Source organism: Hemicordylus capensis, chromosome 3, assembly GCF_027244095.1.
Source record: "Hemicordylus capensis ecotype Gifberg chromosome 3, rHemCap1.1.pri, whole genome shotgun sequence".
Classification (NCBI taxonomy): Eukaryota; Metazoa; Chordata; class Lepidosauria; order Squamata; family Cordylidae; genus Hemicordylus; species Hemicordylus capensis.
In genome coordinates this window covers 110,958,443-110,971,489 of record NC_069659.1, presented here as the reverse complement: position 1 = coordinate 110,971,489, position 13,047 = coordinate 110,958,443, and the positions used below count along the sequence as shown (strand labels likewise).

Below are 13,047 nucleotides of genomic sequence, written 5' to 3'. Positions count from 1 at the left end.
CAATTGCCAATACCATCAGACTGGCAAGTCATGCTCCTGAATGGCACCACATAACATCGAGCCGCTGGGTCCTCAAAATTGTGCCTGTGGGGTATGCCATTGAATTCAAGATTCTGCCAGTTTTCTTGAGTATACATGTTACTCAGGCATCTCCAGCGCTGATGGAAGAAATAAGAGAACTGTTGGGAAAAGGGAGTCATTTCCCGTTTGGTGGATGAAGAGACAGGAAGGTTTCTATTCCTATTATTTCAAAATCCCGAAGAGAGATGGAGGGATTTGTACCATTATGGACCTGTGTCACCTCAACAAGTTTGTCTATGCAGAAAAATTTTAAATGATGGCTTTGCAAGACATACTACTACTTCTGAACCAGAAACAGTGGCTTGCAGCTCTGGATTTAAAGGATGTTGATTTTCACATAGGCATCAGAAAGGATCAAAGGAAGTACCTGTGATTCACTGTGGGCAATGCAGTATACCAGTACAAAGTAGGGTAAGTGAGCTAACGGCACTGCACATAAGATGCACCGTTTATGAGATTCTACACAGATAAGGTGCTGATGCACGGATCATAATTTTCACCTAAATCAGGACATTGTTTTTCCAACATTCTTCAGAAAGCCAAGCTGCACTCTGGAGAAGGCCATGCACTCCTTAGATGTTTGTGGGTCCCTCCTACATTACCTGGACCACGCACAAGATTTCAGATTAATAAAGTGTCTCTTCATCACTTACAAAGGGTCTTCAAAATGACAGTGAATATCTAGACAACACTTCTCTCACTGGCTAGTAGAGCTTATTCCTCTAGCTTATAAAGTACAAAAGGTTCATCCTCCAAGAATAATAAAAACATACTCCACATATGGTTATGCTTCCCCCACAGCACTTTTGTCAGGGATCACATTCAAAGACATCTGCAAAATGCTACTTGGTTGACAGCTTCTTTTCATCAAGCACTATGCCATCAACCTATGCTTTCACGGCAGAGGGCCACTTCGGGAAAGTGTACTTAAAAGGGTGTTGCAATGACTACTGTGCCCTTCTCCTGGAGGAGCCAGCTAAACACCCATTACTTATGGCTGGCAACAGATAATGATCCAGATAAACAGGTTGCTTACCTATAATTTATGATCTGGTGGTGATCTGTTGGCATCCATAAGACCCTCCCAAATAACCTCCCCGCTGCAGTAGTCTGCAAGCTATGTATACAGGAAAAGAACTCACCATAGTTGTACCTTGAGGGATGATTGTCAATTCCAGCGGTCATCCAGGATCTGAAGGAGATGGCGTCCTGCTCGCCTTAAATATCAACCATGCCAATGGCATGGGGCAGAGCATGGGTACCACGAGGAGCTTTAGCATTGGGCTAGGAAGTGTCTGCGCAGGCGCAGAATTCATTACTTATGGATGGCAACTGATCACTACCAGATCATCAGTTACTGGTAAGCAACCTTTTTTCCATACAGGGAAAATTGAGCTAGAATGCTGGTTGTAGAAAGGGTGACGAGAATCCCCAATGCAGGTAGGCCTCCACTATGCAGCAGTGAAGGCAATGCAAAGTACAGCCACCTTTCTCACTAGGCATTTTACCTACTCCACTGCAGGCCAAAGACTCATAATGTTTTCCTCTATGCACAAGACAAGGCACATGGCAATGGAACAAGCAACCTGCTGACTGTGTTCCAAAGTACCTCCTTTCAGTTAATGGATGGATATTGTTTGTTAGTTACTGCATTGTCTTCCCCAACAAATGAATCCCCAAATATAGACATCTGGGTGGCTGCCAATCGAGGTGGTGAAACTGGGCATGCAGAATGAATACTTAAGTGTATTCATTCAATACACTCTCTCAAATGTGCACTTGCCAACCCCCCCAGAAACATCCTGTCACAGGACGTATTACAGCTGTTAAATCCAGCCTGAAAATGAAGCAATGAGGCAGGCTGTACCTATACTTCTTTCAAAAAGGTACAGGAACTGTGCAAGAACAAAAAGAGACCTGGCAACCCTATCTATGTATGCTGCTGTCAGAACTCACTCCACCATTGATATCTCTCTCTGATGTTTCATCCTAGGGCTCAAGCCATTATGTAACTCGCCATTATAAATTATACATCTGTCTCTGGATGGGTGGTTGAAGTGCTGGTCTTCAGAATAGCAGTCCTGAATTGTAGTCCCTGCCCCTTCTCCTTCCAAAATTACTGTTGCCATCTCAGCTCACACACACATTTAATGTTATCCATGTTACTGCTCTTGCCAACTCAGCCGTCAGCTCATGTTGTGGTGTCTTGAGAATATGTTGTTCATGTGTCCATTCTCTCTTGTCGAAGTGGATAACTCTCCTATCTTTTGCAAAGATTATAATCTCTGACACCAGTGTGTACAGAGTATATAAACACTGGCTGACATCCAGTGCAGCATTATGTGTCTTTAACTCTGTGCCACGAGACTGCTGCACCCTTCAAAAGCAGCATCAGGGCTACACAAAGTGGGTGGTTGCATAAGCAACACTTCTGGGAAATCTGCACTACCTCGTTGCTGCTTTCATTTTGCGCAGCTTCAAGTTATAGACACGTAACACTGCACTGGCTGTCGATCACTGTGTGCAATAATTAGCATTACAGTAACTCTTGATACATTTTCTGGGAAAGCCTGTGGAGTAGGAGTTCCATGTACAGACCTTCTCTAGATACTGAGCTATGGAAGGTCCTGTTAAAAGGAGGCACTCTTGGTTTTCCCTGGCAGTGTGTCTGTACATTACATGGGCAAAGGGGCAATAGAGTGGGTTCAGCATTCATACTATCATGGCATGCTGACTGCTGTCTTCTTTGCCTGAATCGCAGGTGACAATGTAGTTTCTAGGGCCTGTGCATGAGTGACTACCATTCTGATACTGGCTTTTTTCTTTATACTACTGTGCTATCCACAGTGCTGCTGGGGTGGTGATTCCAGCTGGTTGCAGCATCCATCTTAACTGGACCATAGGATAGTAGTGTCCATCTCTGAAGCTTTCTAAGCTTTTAATGGATGGAAATTTTCTGAAAGAGTGCCACAAAACCATTACCCAGCCCTATTTGTTTGTTTGCTTTGGGTGGTACTGGTAATATTAGCATTGCTTAACTACCTAGTGCGTTATTAGAAACCGATATGATACTGCCATAAGCAGGCCAAACACATCACAACAGAACATAATTTTAACCACTATCAGCATACACTTTAATCATACTATTTAGCTTGCCCTCAAGTGACAGGTGCTGCCTATAATTAATAAGAAAGTAGTGAAAAGATGCTCTAAAAGTTTACTCAGCATCTTTTCAGCCAAATGAATAAGTAAAAGAAAATTCAATACCAATGTGTCTATTATGCTTCCTGACATAAAAATCTAGAGAGAAGAGAGAGACTGAGCCCTAAAGCACAGGAGCAGCTTCCCTCCTACAGCTCATACATAATACAACTTGAAATTTTAGGCTTCATGTTATACTTCATTCTGTCCTCGTGTATAATCTGGGAGAACCTAATGCTGAAATTGATGTGGGGAAGAAATAAGTTGTATGAGAAAACTGGGAATCTCATGAAAGGGCAAGCTGTAAGAATGATGAACATTTCTTGTAAAAAAGAACTCCCTTTCCAAACTTCCTTTGGATACAAAATGAAGTTGCAGCAGCAAGACAAACAAAGCAGGAGACCCCTCATTTTCCTACTAAAATCATTAGCCTTTGAATTTGGGAGGGTTTTATGGGCAAGCTTTCAAAATTTTGGCTCTCTTCCAGAGCTCCTACTCCATGTCTCACAACAGCCTCCTTCTCAAGATTAGTCCAAAAACAAGTGCACAGACCTACTGAACGTCGCTCTTACCAAGCTAGACAGAAGATTGCAAAAATGAAGAAGGCTTATAAAGATGAGAAAGAAAAAGTGGTAAGAATGTATACAACATGAGAAATGTTCTAAGTTTTCAGATCAAGCCTGAGATTTCATCAGTTTTAGTTCTACCAACATATTTTAAAGAGTTGTGTTCAAATAGACATTTCTTAAATTGAAAATTCTGTTGGAACACTTTCAACTATTAAGTAGGGATAGTATACTTGTTCTATAAAGACAGCCTCCTCAGAAAGATTGAAGACAATAGGTGACCATCATGCACAACTCATGCAATAGGTTAGCACTATGCATTTTCCCCCCAAGAAAGAATTGGGCTGCAGCATGAAGCCTGGTTTGTTCCTAATAAAGGTGGTATAGGAATTGTTATAACAGATACCTCTGGCATTCCCACCCACCCCGGGTTAGGCTGCTCATAAGAATAGCATTGTTTTTTCCTGGACCAAGAGGGAGACAACTGTCCTATCTTACCTTGGTACATTCTGTATTGCTCCTGCATGTTTGCAATTGTAGCCATTCATGCAGTGGGTAGTACAGGGCAGGATTGTGTGTGGAGCCTGCCTCCCCACCACAGCAGACTTGGTCATGTGCATGATCTCAATGAATCGAGCAGTGGTACAGGACCAGTCTTCTGTCTCCTTTAGTATTGTGAGATTGAGGATCTAAGATTGAACTTGAGGCAGATTGCTCATATTCCATGGGCAAGCTGGCAAATCAAGTCAGGTCTCCCTGGATTCAAGAGTACACCTAGTGTACCACACTGCCTCAAAATAAAGTTTGTTTTCTGGTGGTTTAGGGAGGTGTTCACACAGCTTGAAAAAGCACATAGCTTCATCAAACTGATTCAGTTAAATGTATTCTTGGGGCTCACTCACTAACAATGCAAGAGAAAACACAGGGATTTTGATAAGATAACGGAGAATAGGTACAAGGCTAAACAAACTCCAAAATTGTAATTTCTTCCTGACATATTTTGTACTTTGTTATTCAGGAGCAGAAAAAGGATATTGCAAGTAATCATTCACAAGCTGCACTTTCATTGCATGAAGGACCCAGCAACCTCTCTCTATTTTCAGATGAAGACTGGGAGCAAGAGGCAGTAAAGCTATATGACTGGAGCAGATCACTAAAAGCTGAAGATATTGGGAAAGACTAACCTATGATACATGTCATCTCAGTACTTGTCCAGTTGAATCGCACATTTTAAAAGCAGATAAAGTTGTTCTCCATGTATACGTCTCTCCAGTTCTGCTGTGCATTTAACACAAAAACAAGCCCTGGCAGAATATAAATCCCATATGAACAATTGTTTAGGAGAATCATAATTAAGCAAACCATTGTGAGCTAAAGTATGTGACAATAGGATTTTTAAAGAGAGAGAATATGTAGCACTAGAACATAGGAAAATAAAGCTATAAGGAAGGAGGAAGGGTCATCCAGGAATCTTTTAGTGGCAGCCATGACTTCAAAAGCAACTGGAAATAAAATATAGAGCCAAGGGAGGTAAATAGAGCACATATTTAAACTGCTCCCATTAAAACCAATGGGACTTGAACATGATAGATTGTCCCAAAACACAGTGTACACAAACTATATGGTAGCATGTCAAATGAATATTTTAACAATACTTTTCAAATTAAACCAACATGCTTGTCCACAGGAAAGAACTTGAAACAAAATATATATAGGGCAAACATAAAGATTAAAAATATTTTATTTACACTTTTCTTTATTATACAATTTGTACACCTTTGTTTAAAAACAAAATAGAACACATATGCACATCTGAACATAATACATTCACAGCATGGGAGAAATTAACTTCTGCAAAACAAAGTGGGAAGAAAATTTCCTTTAAAAAAGTTAAAAAGAGACAAACCTTAGATCTTAGAATTTCATAGCAGCTCTGGGAAAGTTAGAAATAATATCCCAATATGCACATATGAATCTATGTATTCAAATTTTGATTTGCTACAGCACAGAATGAAGATAAGGATAACTGGAAAAAGTTAACTTGCTAATAACATTTGAGCAACTTGTCATTTTGTTCAGTGTATGCTGGAAAGCAACATTTGATTATGCCTTGATAATTGTCCCTGTCATTGGTGTTCCTGATAACTTTTTGCTCACTACAATTTATTCAGTTTCTACTACTGATTTTCAACATTACTGGAAATCTCAGTTAAAGTTATTACTGGAATTTGATCCTAACTAAGCTAAGCTATTGATTTTTAAGGAGCCTGCCCAAACTATGAAAGATTATTAATTCGCTTCTCTTGCCCTCCTTACATTATTTGAACAAAAACTGCCATTAATAAAACACCATACATCAGAAAACTAATCTTTTTCAGCCTTGACTTTTTTTGGTGCAAAAATTCAGTTTTACACAAGCATAAGCTCACTCTGTACTGGCTTTTAAAGTTTATGGGTAATCTTGTTGAAGCTACACAAGCACTTGTGCATTTTGGAATTCAGATTATAATTAACTACTATTCAGAATAAAATCCTTCTGATTTTGTAAACCTCTAAAGTTAATTTCTGTAAACAATTAAAATAGCATTTCCCCACTTAATTTTTGTCAACGAAACAAGCATAAAGACAAGTGATAATGAAACTCTGTGGTATCCCAATGTTTTTTAATAGTGTGATTCCATTGAAGTGGTTCCTAAATCACCCCTAAAGTATAAAAACATTATTTCTAGCAGTGACTAACTTGACATAAGAAATGTCATACTAAACATGCTATGTTTTTATTTGGTGTCTTGATTTTGTTTTTGGGTTTTTTTGGCATGCTGTATCCCTCCCATTCTAGCTTTATATTTTCCTCTCCTAGCACCCAGGAAAAACTCTATATATGATCCGTGTCAACATAAACAAGTCTAGAGTAACATTCTAAGAATGGGCTTTATCTAGGCTGCTGATGACAGCAAAACCTCTTTGTTAGTAAATGACTGGTTTGTGCCACTAAAATACAGGTGTCAGCTTTTCCACTGGTATAAAGCATGTATGTATAAAGTAGTGTCTTGCAACTTGGCTAGTGACAAGACACTTGGTCCCTTAGAACAGCATTAAATAGTAGCCATCTTCCTGCACTGTCAACCACCATTTAATTATAACTGATATACTCCAGTTGAAACCCTTCCTACACGGGCCATAAGCCCATGTAATGTTCTGAAGCCAGTTCAAATAAGTTGGCTTTATAATGTGCTCAGGATTGTGGGCACTATCGGTACTGAGCTTTCATAGTCTCCTGATGCTTTATTTTGGCACTACTTAAAATTGCAGCTAACGCATCAGTGCAAATGGAAACCATAGAGCTTGAATCAAGTGTAGAGCCTTTTGTAGAGAACCTAGTACTTGACAATCTTGTTCATGATAGAGGTAATGCAGCTGCAGATAATAATAAAAAATAGGGAAAAAAGGATCTAATGCCAGAACACTACAATTTTAAGGGAGGTGGGGGGGAAATGATGAACTTGCTACCATCAGATCTCCTCTCCACCCTTTTCTCTTTTACATTAAGCAAACATATTCAGGCAATGCATAGATGTTGAGAACATACAATTGAAGCTAGTGTTTCTGTTATCATGAACAAAAACAGGGTAAAGGACGGAAAATAATGATAAACGCCATAAAAAATTAATAGTTTCTTAACCACATCCAACATAAAGGAGCAGTAATATGTTTCTTTAGACATTTGATTTCCCCCCACCCCACCCCCGCTACCTGGGACAGAGATAATAGCAGCACACACACAGTTTAAAACAAACAAAAATCCAGTGTACATCAAAGGGGACTTTAATAAAACAGGCTTGCAGTCCCATGCAGACATTGAGAGTAAGCCCCACTTAATTCTTTGGGACTTACTTCAATTAGACATGAATCTGATTGAGCTACAAGTCTTTCAATAATTGCATTACAATGGAGTGGAGAACAGGGTTAAGTAATAACAAGCCCTGTAGAATTCTACATAACAGGTTAAAATAGTTTTACATTTCCTAGAATTCCTCTCTCAGGTTGTCATCCTTAATGCTCCAATCTAGTGCATCATTTCAGATAAGTCTTCTAAAATGCTGAAAGCAACATAAAAAACCAAATACTTTGTTAACGTCAGAAGTGTCATACGCATTTAAATCACTGACTTCTAACCATTTGATAGTTTAGGTGCTAAATCCTTAACAAAATACAAACCAAATCTGACTCCTGAGCCAAATGAGATGTTGGGAAGAACACATGTACAGGTCTGTTCTATTTCATATATGTACATGGAAGTTTCATGTTTGAAAGCACACCTACAATAAAGACTCCCTGCATGTGTACAGTTAGCACATTCAGGAAAAGACTAGGCTAGAAGTCTTCTCACCAACATACTAGCTTTGCTTTTCCAGGAACATTATAACACATTCAGACTCAATCCCAACTGGTACATTAGGAGCAATACATTCCCAAGTACTATGCCACAGGTTCCATTCACAGAAAACAAAGAGCTGCATCATGGTTGCTTGAATAACTAAATACATGGAGGCTGCTCCATACAGTGAGCCCCTCCTGCATGCTAACTACAACAACCTGCCAATTTCAGCATGCCACTGCAAATGATTACAAAGTAGCTCAAAATGGGCAGATACTCATGGTGAGCAAAATTTCAAGCAGTCATGGAGTGTATCAGAGTTAAGGTTTGCTTTGCTAGAACATCGGTTTTTAGTAAGTACATTAACAGGTATGCCAGAATGTCATCACAAAACATGATGGTCTGTGGAGATCACGCATATCTGTCAACATGAGCTAGCGAGGCTGAGGAATTTAATCTTGCTCTACCAAGAACTACCACATATAAAAACTACTGAAATGAATGGGTTTTTACATTGTGTAGATTGTTGTAAGGGTTTCACATTGTCTGATAATAGCTGCTCTTGGTCATTCCTGTGCCCAAACTATTACTTTTTAGAACTAATATTGATGGATAGGCACAAATACCATGGTAATTTTAAATTCAGTTCTGCCCAGGTTTTGCTATTTAGAACCCTTTTATTCAATCATGATGGCATATGCCAATTAGTACGGGCCCAATCCTACATGTCCCTGATCTACAGGATTGGAGAAGAGGACTAAGCTGTAACTTTTCCCTCAACAAGCTGATCTTCTGTTAACAGGGAGTTACATCACATGATATCAAGTAGCTTGGCTCTCAATCATTTGCCCTAAGGTGGCAAAGTAACAAAGCAAATCCGGATGAAAACATTGTTTTATATTACCACCACTTCAGGGCCAGTGTGCACTTTTGGGTTTCTGCCACAAAGGTTCTAGATGCTGCTGTTTGGGGAACAGAGTGGCTGTCATGCAGACTAATGAAGCCCCAGTGCTTCATAAGAAATGCTGGTGCTATTCTCTGCAGATAACACAGATTCACTGTTCATGCATTGGGGTGATTTTTGCAGACCTCCCTTATACCCAGAAGTGCTCTTTGCAACCCAGAAGTAGGTCCCTATGGATGGCTTCAAGGTTGCATAGTGCTTCGGGGGGAAGGGCAAAAATCTCCTTTCCCATGAGCACCAACACTGCATTATTTTGGAAGTCAGCACCAGCACCCATGCAGCACCAGCACTTCTCACGAAGCACTGGTAAGACCGCTTGAGTAAGGGAAACTGTATGTCACCCTATATTTCTGAGCACACAAATACTGGGTAATAATCGTCAATATCTGATTGGCAAATGTTGTTTTATTTTGGAAGATAGTGTGCAAGTTTGGTCTAGCAATTAATGATAATACAATATTACCTCACTTAACATAGTGCACATTTCCATCACTAATCACAATTGTACTCATTTTGCATGGTAGTCTTCATCTTTTCTGTATTACTACATACAATTCTGTATATCCACAAGTTGAAAGGGCAGAACTGATATCCAATGAAAATGGACTGTAAAGGGCACAATTATAATGTTTCAGTTGCTCATTTATTTACTTTAGTCAACTTGTAAACATTTAACAGCACAATTTGGAGTTTTTGGTCCTTCTGGCATGGACAATTTTGAACTCCCAGGCTACATTTGTTCTACAGTGATTTCAAGCTGGAAAATGCTGAAAGTTGTACAGGTGGACCTCTCTGTACACAGTTCTGCTAATTGCAGTTTCATGGTCCACAAAATGTCACCCTATTTCATTATCCACAGATATGAAAGGGTTAAAACCCACGTGTCCACAGTTCCTGGAAGGCTGGAAATGACAATTGTCTATGACAGTAATAAAGATCAGTTTGACCATGGAGGTCATTTCTGGCCATTACGTTGTCTGCAAGAGCCATTTCGTGGCTCATTTCATAAGAAAAATTGAAAAAAGGATGAAGATCTACCTCCCACCCATAGGACTTTTGTGAGGTATTGCTGGATGCTAAGAGATCTGCAGAACATGGTAGGGCACTTTATTTGGCCCATTTTCACATTTTAAAGGTGATTTTCCAGCAAATTTTTGAAGCCTGGGAACATAACCCCCGCTATCCCATAGACTTCAGTGACTCATTACCTGCGATTTCGTTACCCGTGGTAATCTGCAGGAACGGAACCCCCGCGAATAATGAGGTCAACTTGTACACAGTTTATGCCTCCATATTTTACAGGAGCAATTGTATCTCTTGTGAAGTCTTACCTCAGTAGTTTGCCCAGCATCAGCATGCCTTAAATTGCTAAAGCAGGATTTTGTCAATTTCCACACCATTTTAAAAAGAAAGACACCACAATGTTATTATTTCAACTCAGAATTCTGTTCAGATTTTTAGTGATATTACACATCTACAGACCAAACAATGTCTACAAGAGTGCTCTTAAGAAGCAGTTGATCCATGCTGGATCAGACACAAGGCTCATCTAGTCCAGCATCCTGTTTCACACAGTGGCCCACCAAATGCCTCTGAGGAGCCCACAGGTGCATGCCATCTCTCCTGCTGTTGCTCCCCTGCAACTGGTATTGAAAGGCATCGTACCTCTGAGGCAGGAGATGACCCACAGCAACCAACCTTAACATGGGGTGGAATTGGTGAGTTCTGATTTATATTTCAAGAATCAAGTACAGAGATGACGGACTAGGTTCCCTGGCTTAGAAAGAAAGATGCTACCATTAGCAAGAAAAATTCAAATGGTACTGAATCAATCAGTATATACCAAAGATGGCTATATGGATAGATATGAGACTTCCAGTTACCCAATAAGTTTAAATACATGAGAGGGTATTATTATGGTTAAAATTCAGATATGCCCAATATCTGTGTGCTAATTAAAATTAAGACTTTTATAGCTGCACATAAAAAGATGCATTTTATCTTGATCATACAGTGTATGCATGTATGTACATGGAGATATATTTTATTCACAAACCACAATGCAGACAAAGCAGCCTAGAATTTATTTTAGTAGAAAACTCAATTTAAAAAAATTTCAGCAGACTTACTGGAACTACTATACAAAATTAAGGGAAAGGTCATGCAAAAAAACAGAACACAATTTTGTTGTCAGTGTTATTAAAATGAGAAATGTCAAACCTGATCAGGAGACTTAAAAGTGGAAAAACATTTTTAAATATATATTTAAAGAACTAACAAGCAATGTACAGAAAAACAAAGGCCTCTTTCACTGCTACATTAAAGTTAGGCTCTCTCCTAGTAAGGCTGCTGAATTTTATTCTGACACAAAAAAAGTTAAAATACACAATACATATGCTTTCGACCCACCTTGCAAAAAAAGGATATTCCAATGTTCCTGAAGCATGTGTTGTCATAACTCACACAGCAAGAACATATTAAGCGTTAACACGCATGGAGTGGAAGAACAGATTCTATTTTTCTCCTCTCTCAAAACATGCAGTAATAGCATGTAAAAATAAAACCTGAAGTACAATACAAAACCACAGTTATTGGCATTCCTAATAAACTTGGTAGATGCATTCCCTGTACACTCTCTCTCTCTATTAATTTAAGAAGTGAATTACACAGGACAATGTCTTCAGTGGGCTTAAATATTTATTTCCTCTTCCTCACCCCCACTCTGCCAAATTATAGTTTCTTATCTTTTAGCTGCAACGTCTAACGTGCTCCAGCACATATTCAGGAAAGTGTAGGCTACAAACTTGTAAGCCATCTAGCTTGCAGGGCATTCTTGGGTATTCGTCTTCTTTCCATTTATTATCTTCAGGATCAAAAGTGAGGATTGAATCACTGTAGTGACCATTATAACAAAGGCCTCCAAGAACCATTATTTGTTTGTCCAATACAGCTACACCATGGCCACTTCTGCCAATTGGCATAGAAGCCAAAATAGTCCATTGGTCAGTATCTGGGTCATAAACCTCTGTGGAAGGACATCCTTGAGATTCAAAAGAGGCCCTCAGGATTACACAGACACCTCCAAAAACATAAAGCTTGCCATTATAAGAAATCATTTTGTGAAAGCATCTTGCATAATTCATTTTACATTTGTTTTCCCAACAATTAGTGACCACTTGAGTCCTCCTTGTTCGCTGTTCAACAGTCCCCTCTTTACTGGGGTCAAACACACACACCTGCTTAGACGTGGATGAGGAGGTTATTCCACCAGTGATGTACAATTTGTTACCAAGAACAGTTCCTTCATGCCCATATTTATTGACTGGATAGGGATCCACAAATTCCCACTTATCTTCTGTGATATCATATCGCTCCGTGGAATAAAATGTCTCATCCCTTGTCCTCCCAGCCACCGCGTAGATGTATCTTCCAATAACACCAACAGCAAATTCTGAGCGTGGTACAGACATGTCTGCCATTCGCAACCAAGAGTTCTGTCTTGGATCATATCGGAACACTTTAGAAGAAGCATGAAATTCGCCATCTGGCCCCAGCTCTTCTCCACCCAATAAGAACACAAAGTTATTAACAATAGCAAGGCAGTCTGGTCGTAAAGGTACTTGTGGGCCTTCTAGCTCCCACCAGACCCTTGGCTTGTGCAGGAGGAGAATTTTACTATTTACCATGCTGTGTCCTATCATTCCTCTAAATACAGCAGTCTGGGGTTTGGCAGAACGAATGCGATTGGATTTCATTTCCATCAAGGGCTGCTGGTGAACACTATGGAAGTAATTCATAGCTTGCTCCACCTCATGTCGCAGCTGCCGAGAGTAACGATAAAATTCCGATGTTTTCAC

General features: G+C 39.7%; 2 protein-coding genes across 10 annotated transcripts in view; one reads left to right on the top strand and one right to left on the bottom strand.

Moving 5' to 3' along the window:
- The window catches only part of C3HXorf58 (chromosome 3 CXorf58 homolog), a 26,814-nt gene extending 20,598 nt beyond the window's left edge, over nt 1-6,216 (top strand). Inside the window, exons 7-8 of the mRNA XM_053308648.1 lie at nt 3,770-3,914; nt 4,867-6,216. Of these exons, the coding sequence (XP_053164623.1) occupies nt 3,770-3,914; nt 4,867-5,031 (310 nt within the window). The 3' untranslated portion in view covers nt 5,032-6,216. The remainder of the gene's footprint in view (nt 1-3,769; nt 3,915-4,866) is intronic.
- KLHL15 (kelch like family member 15) overlaps nt 5,572-13,047 on the bottom strand; it is a 57,125-nt gene continuing 49,649 nt past the window's right edge. For 4 of the 9 annotated variants that reach the window (XM_053308642.1, XM_053308641.1, XM_053308643.1 and 1 more), the window contains exon 3: nt 5,572-13,047. In XM_053308642.1, coding sequence (XP_053164617.1) covers nt 11,938-13,047 — 1,110 coding nt within the window. In that variant the 3' untranslated portion in view covers nt 5,572-11,937. The other 5 variants (XR_008319306.1, XR_008319304.1, XR_008319303.1 and 2 more) reach the window with 5 other exon arrangements.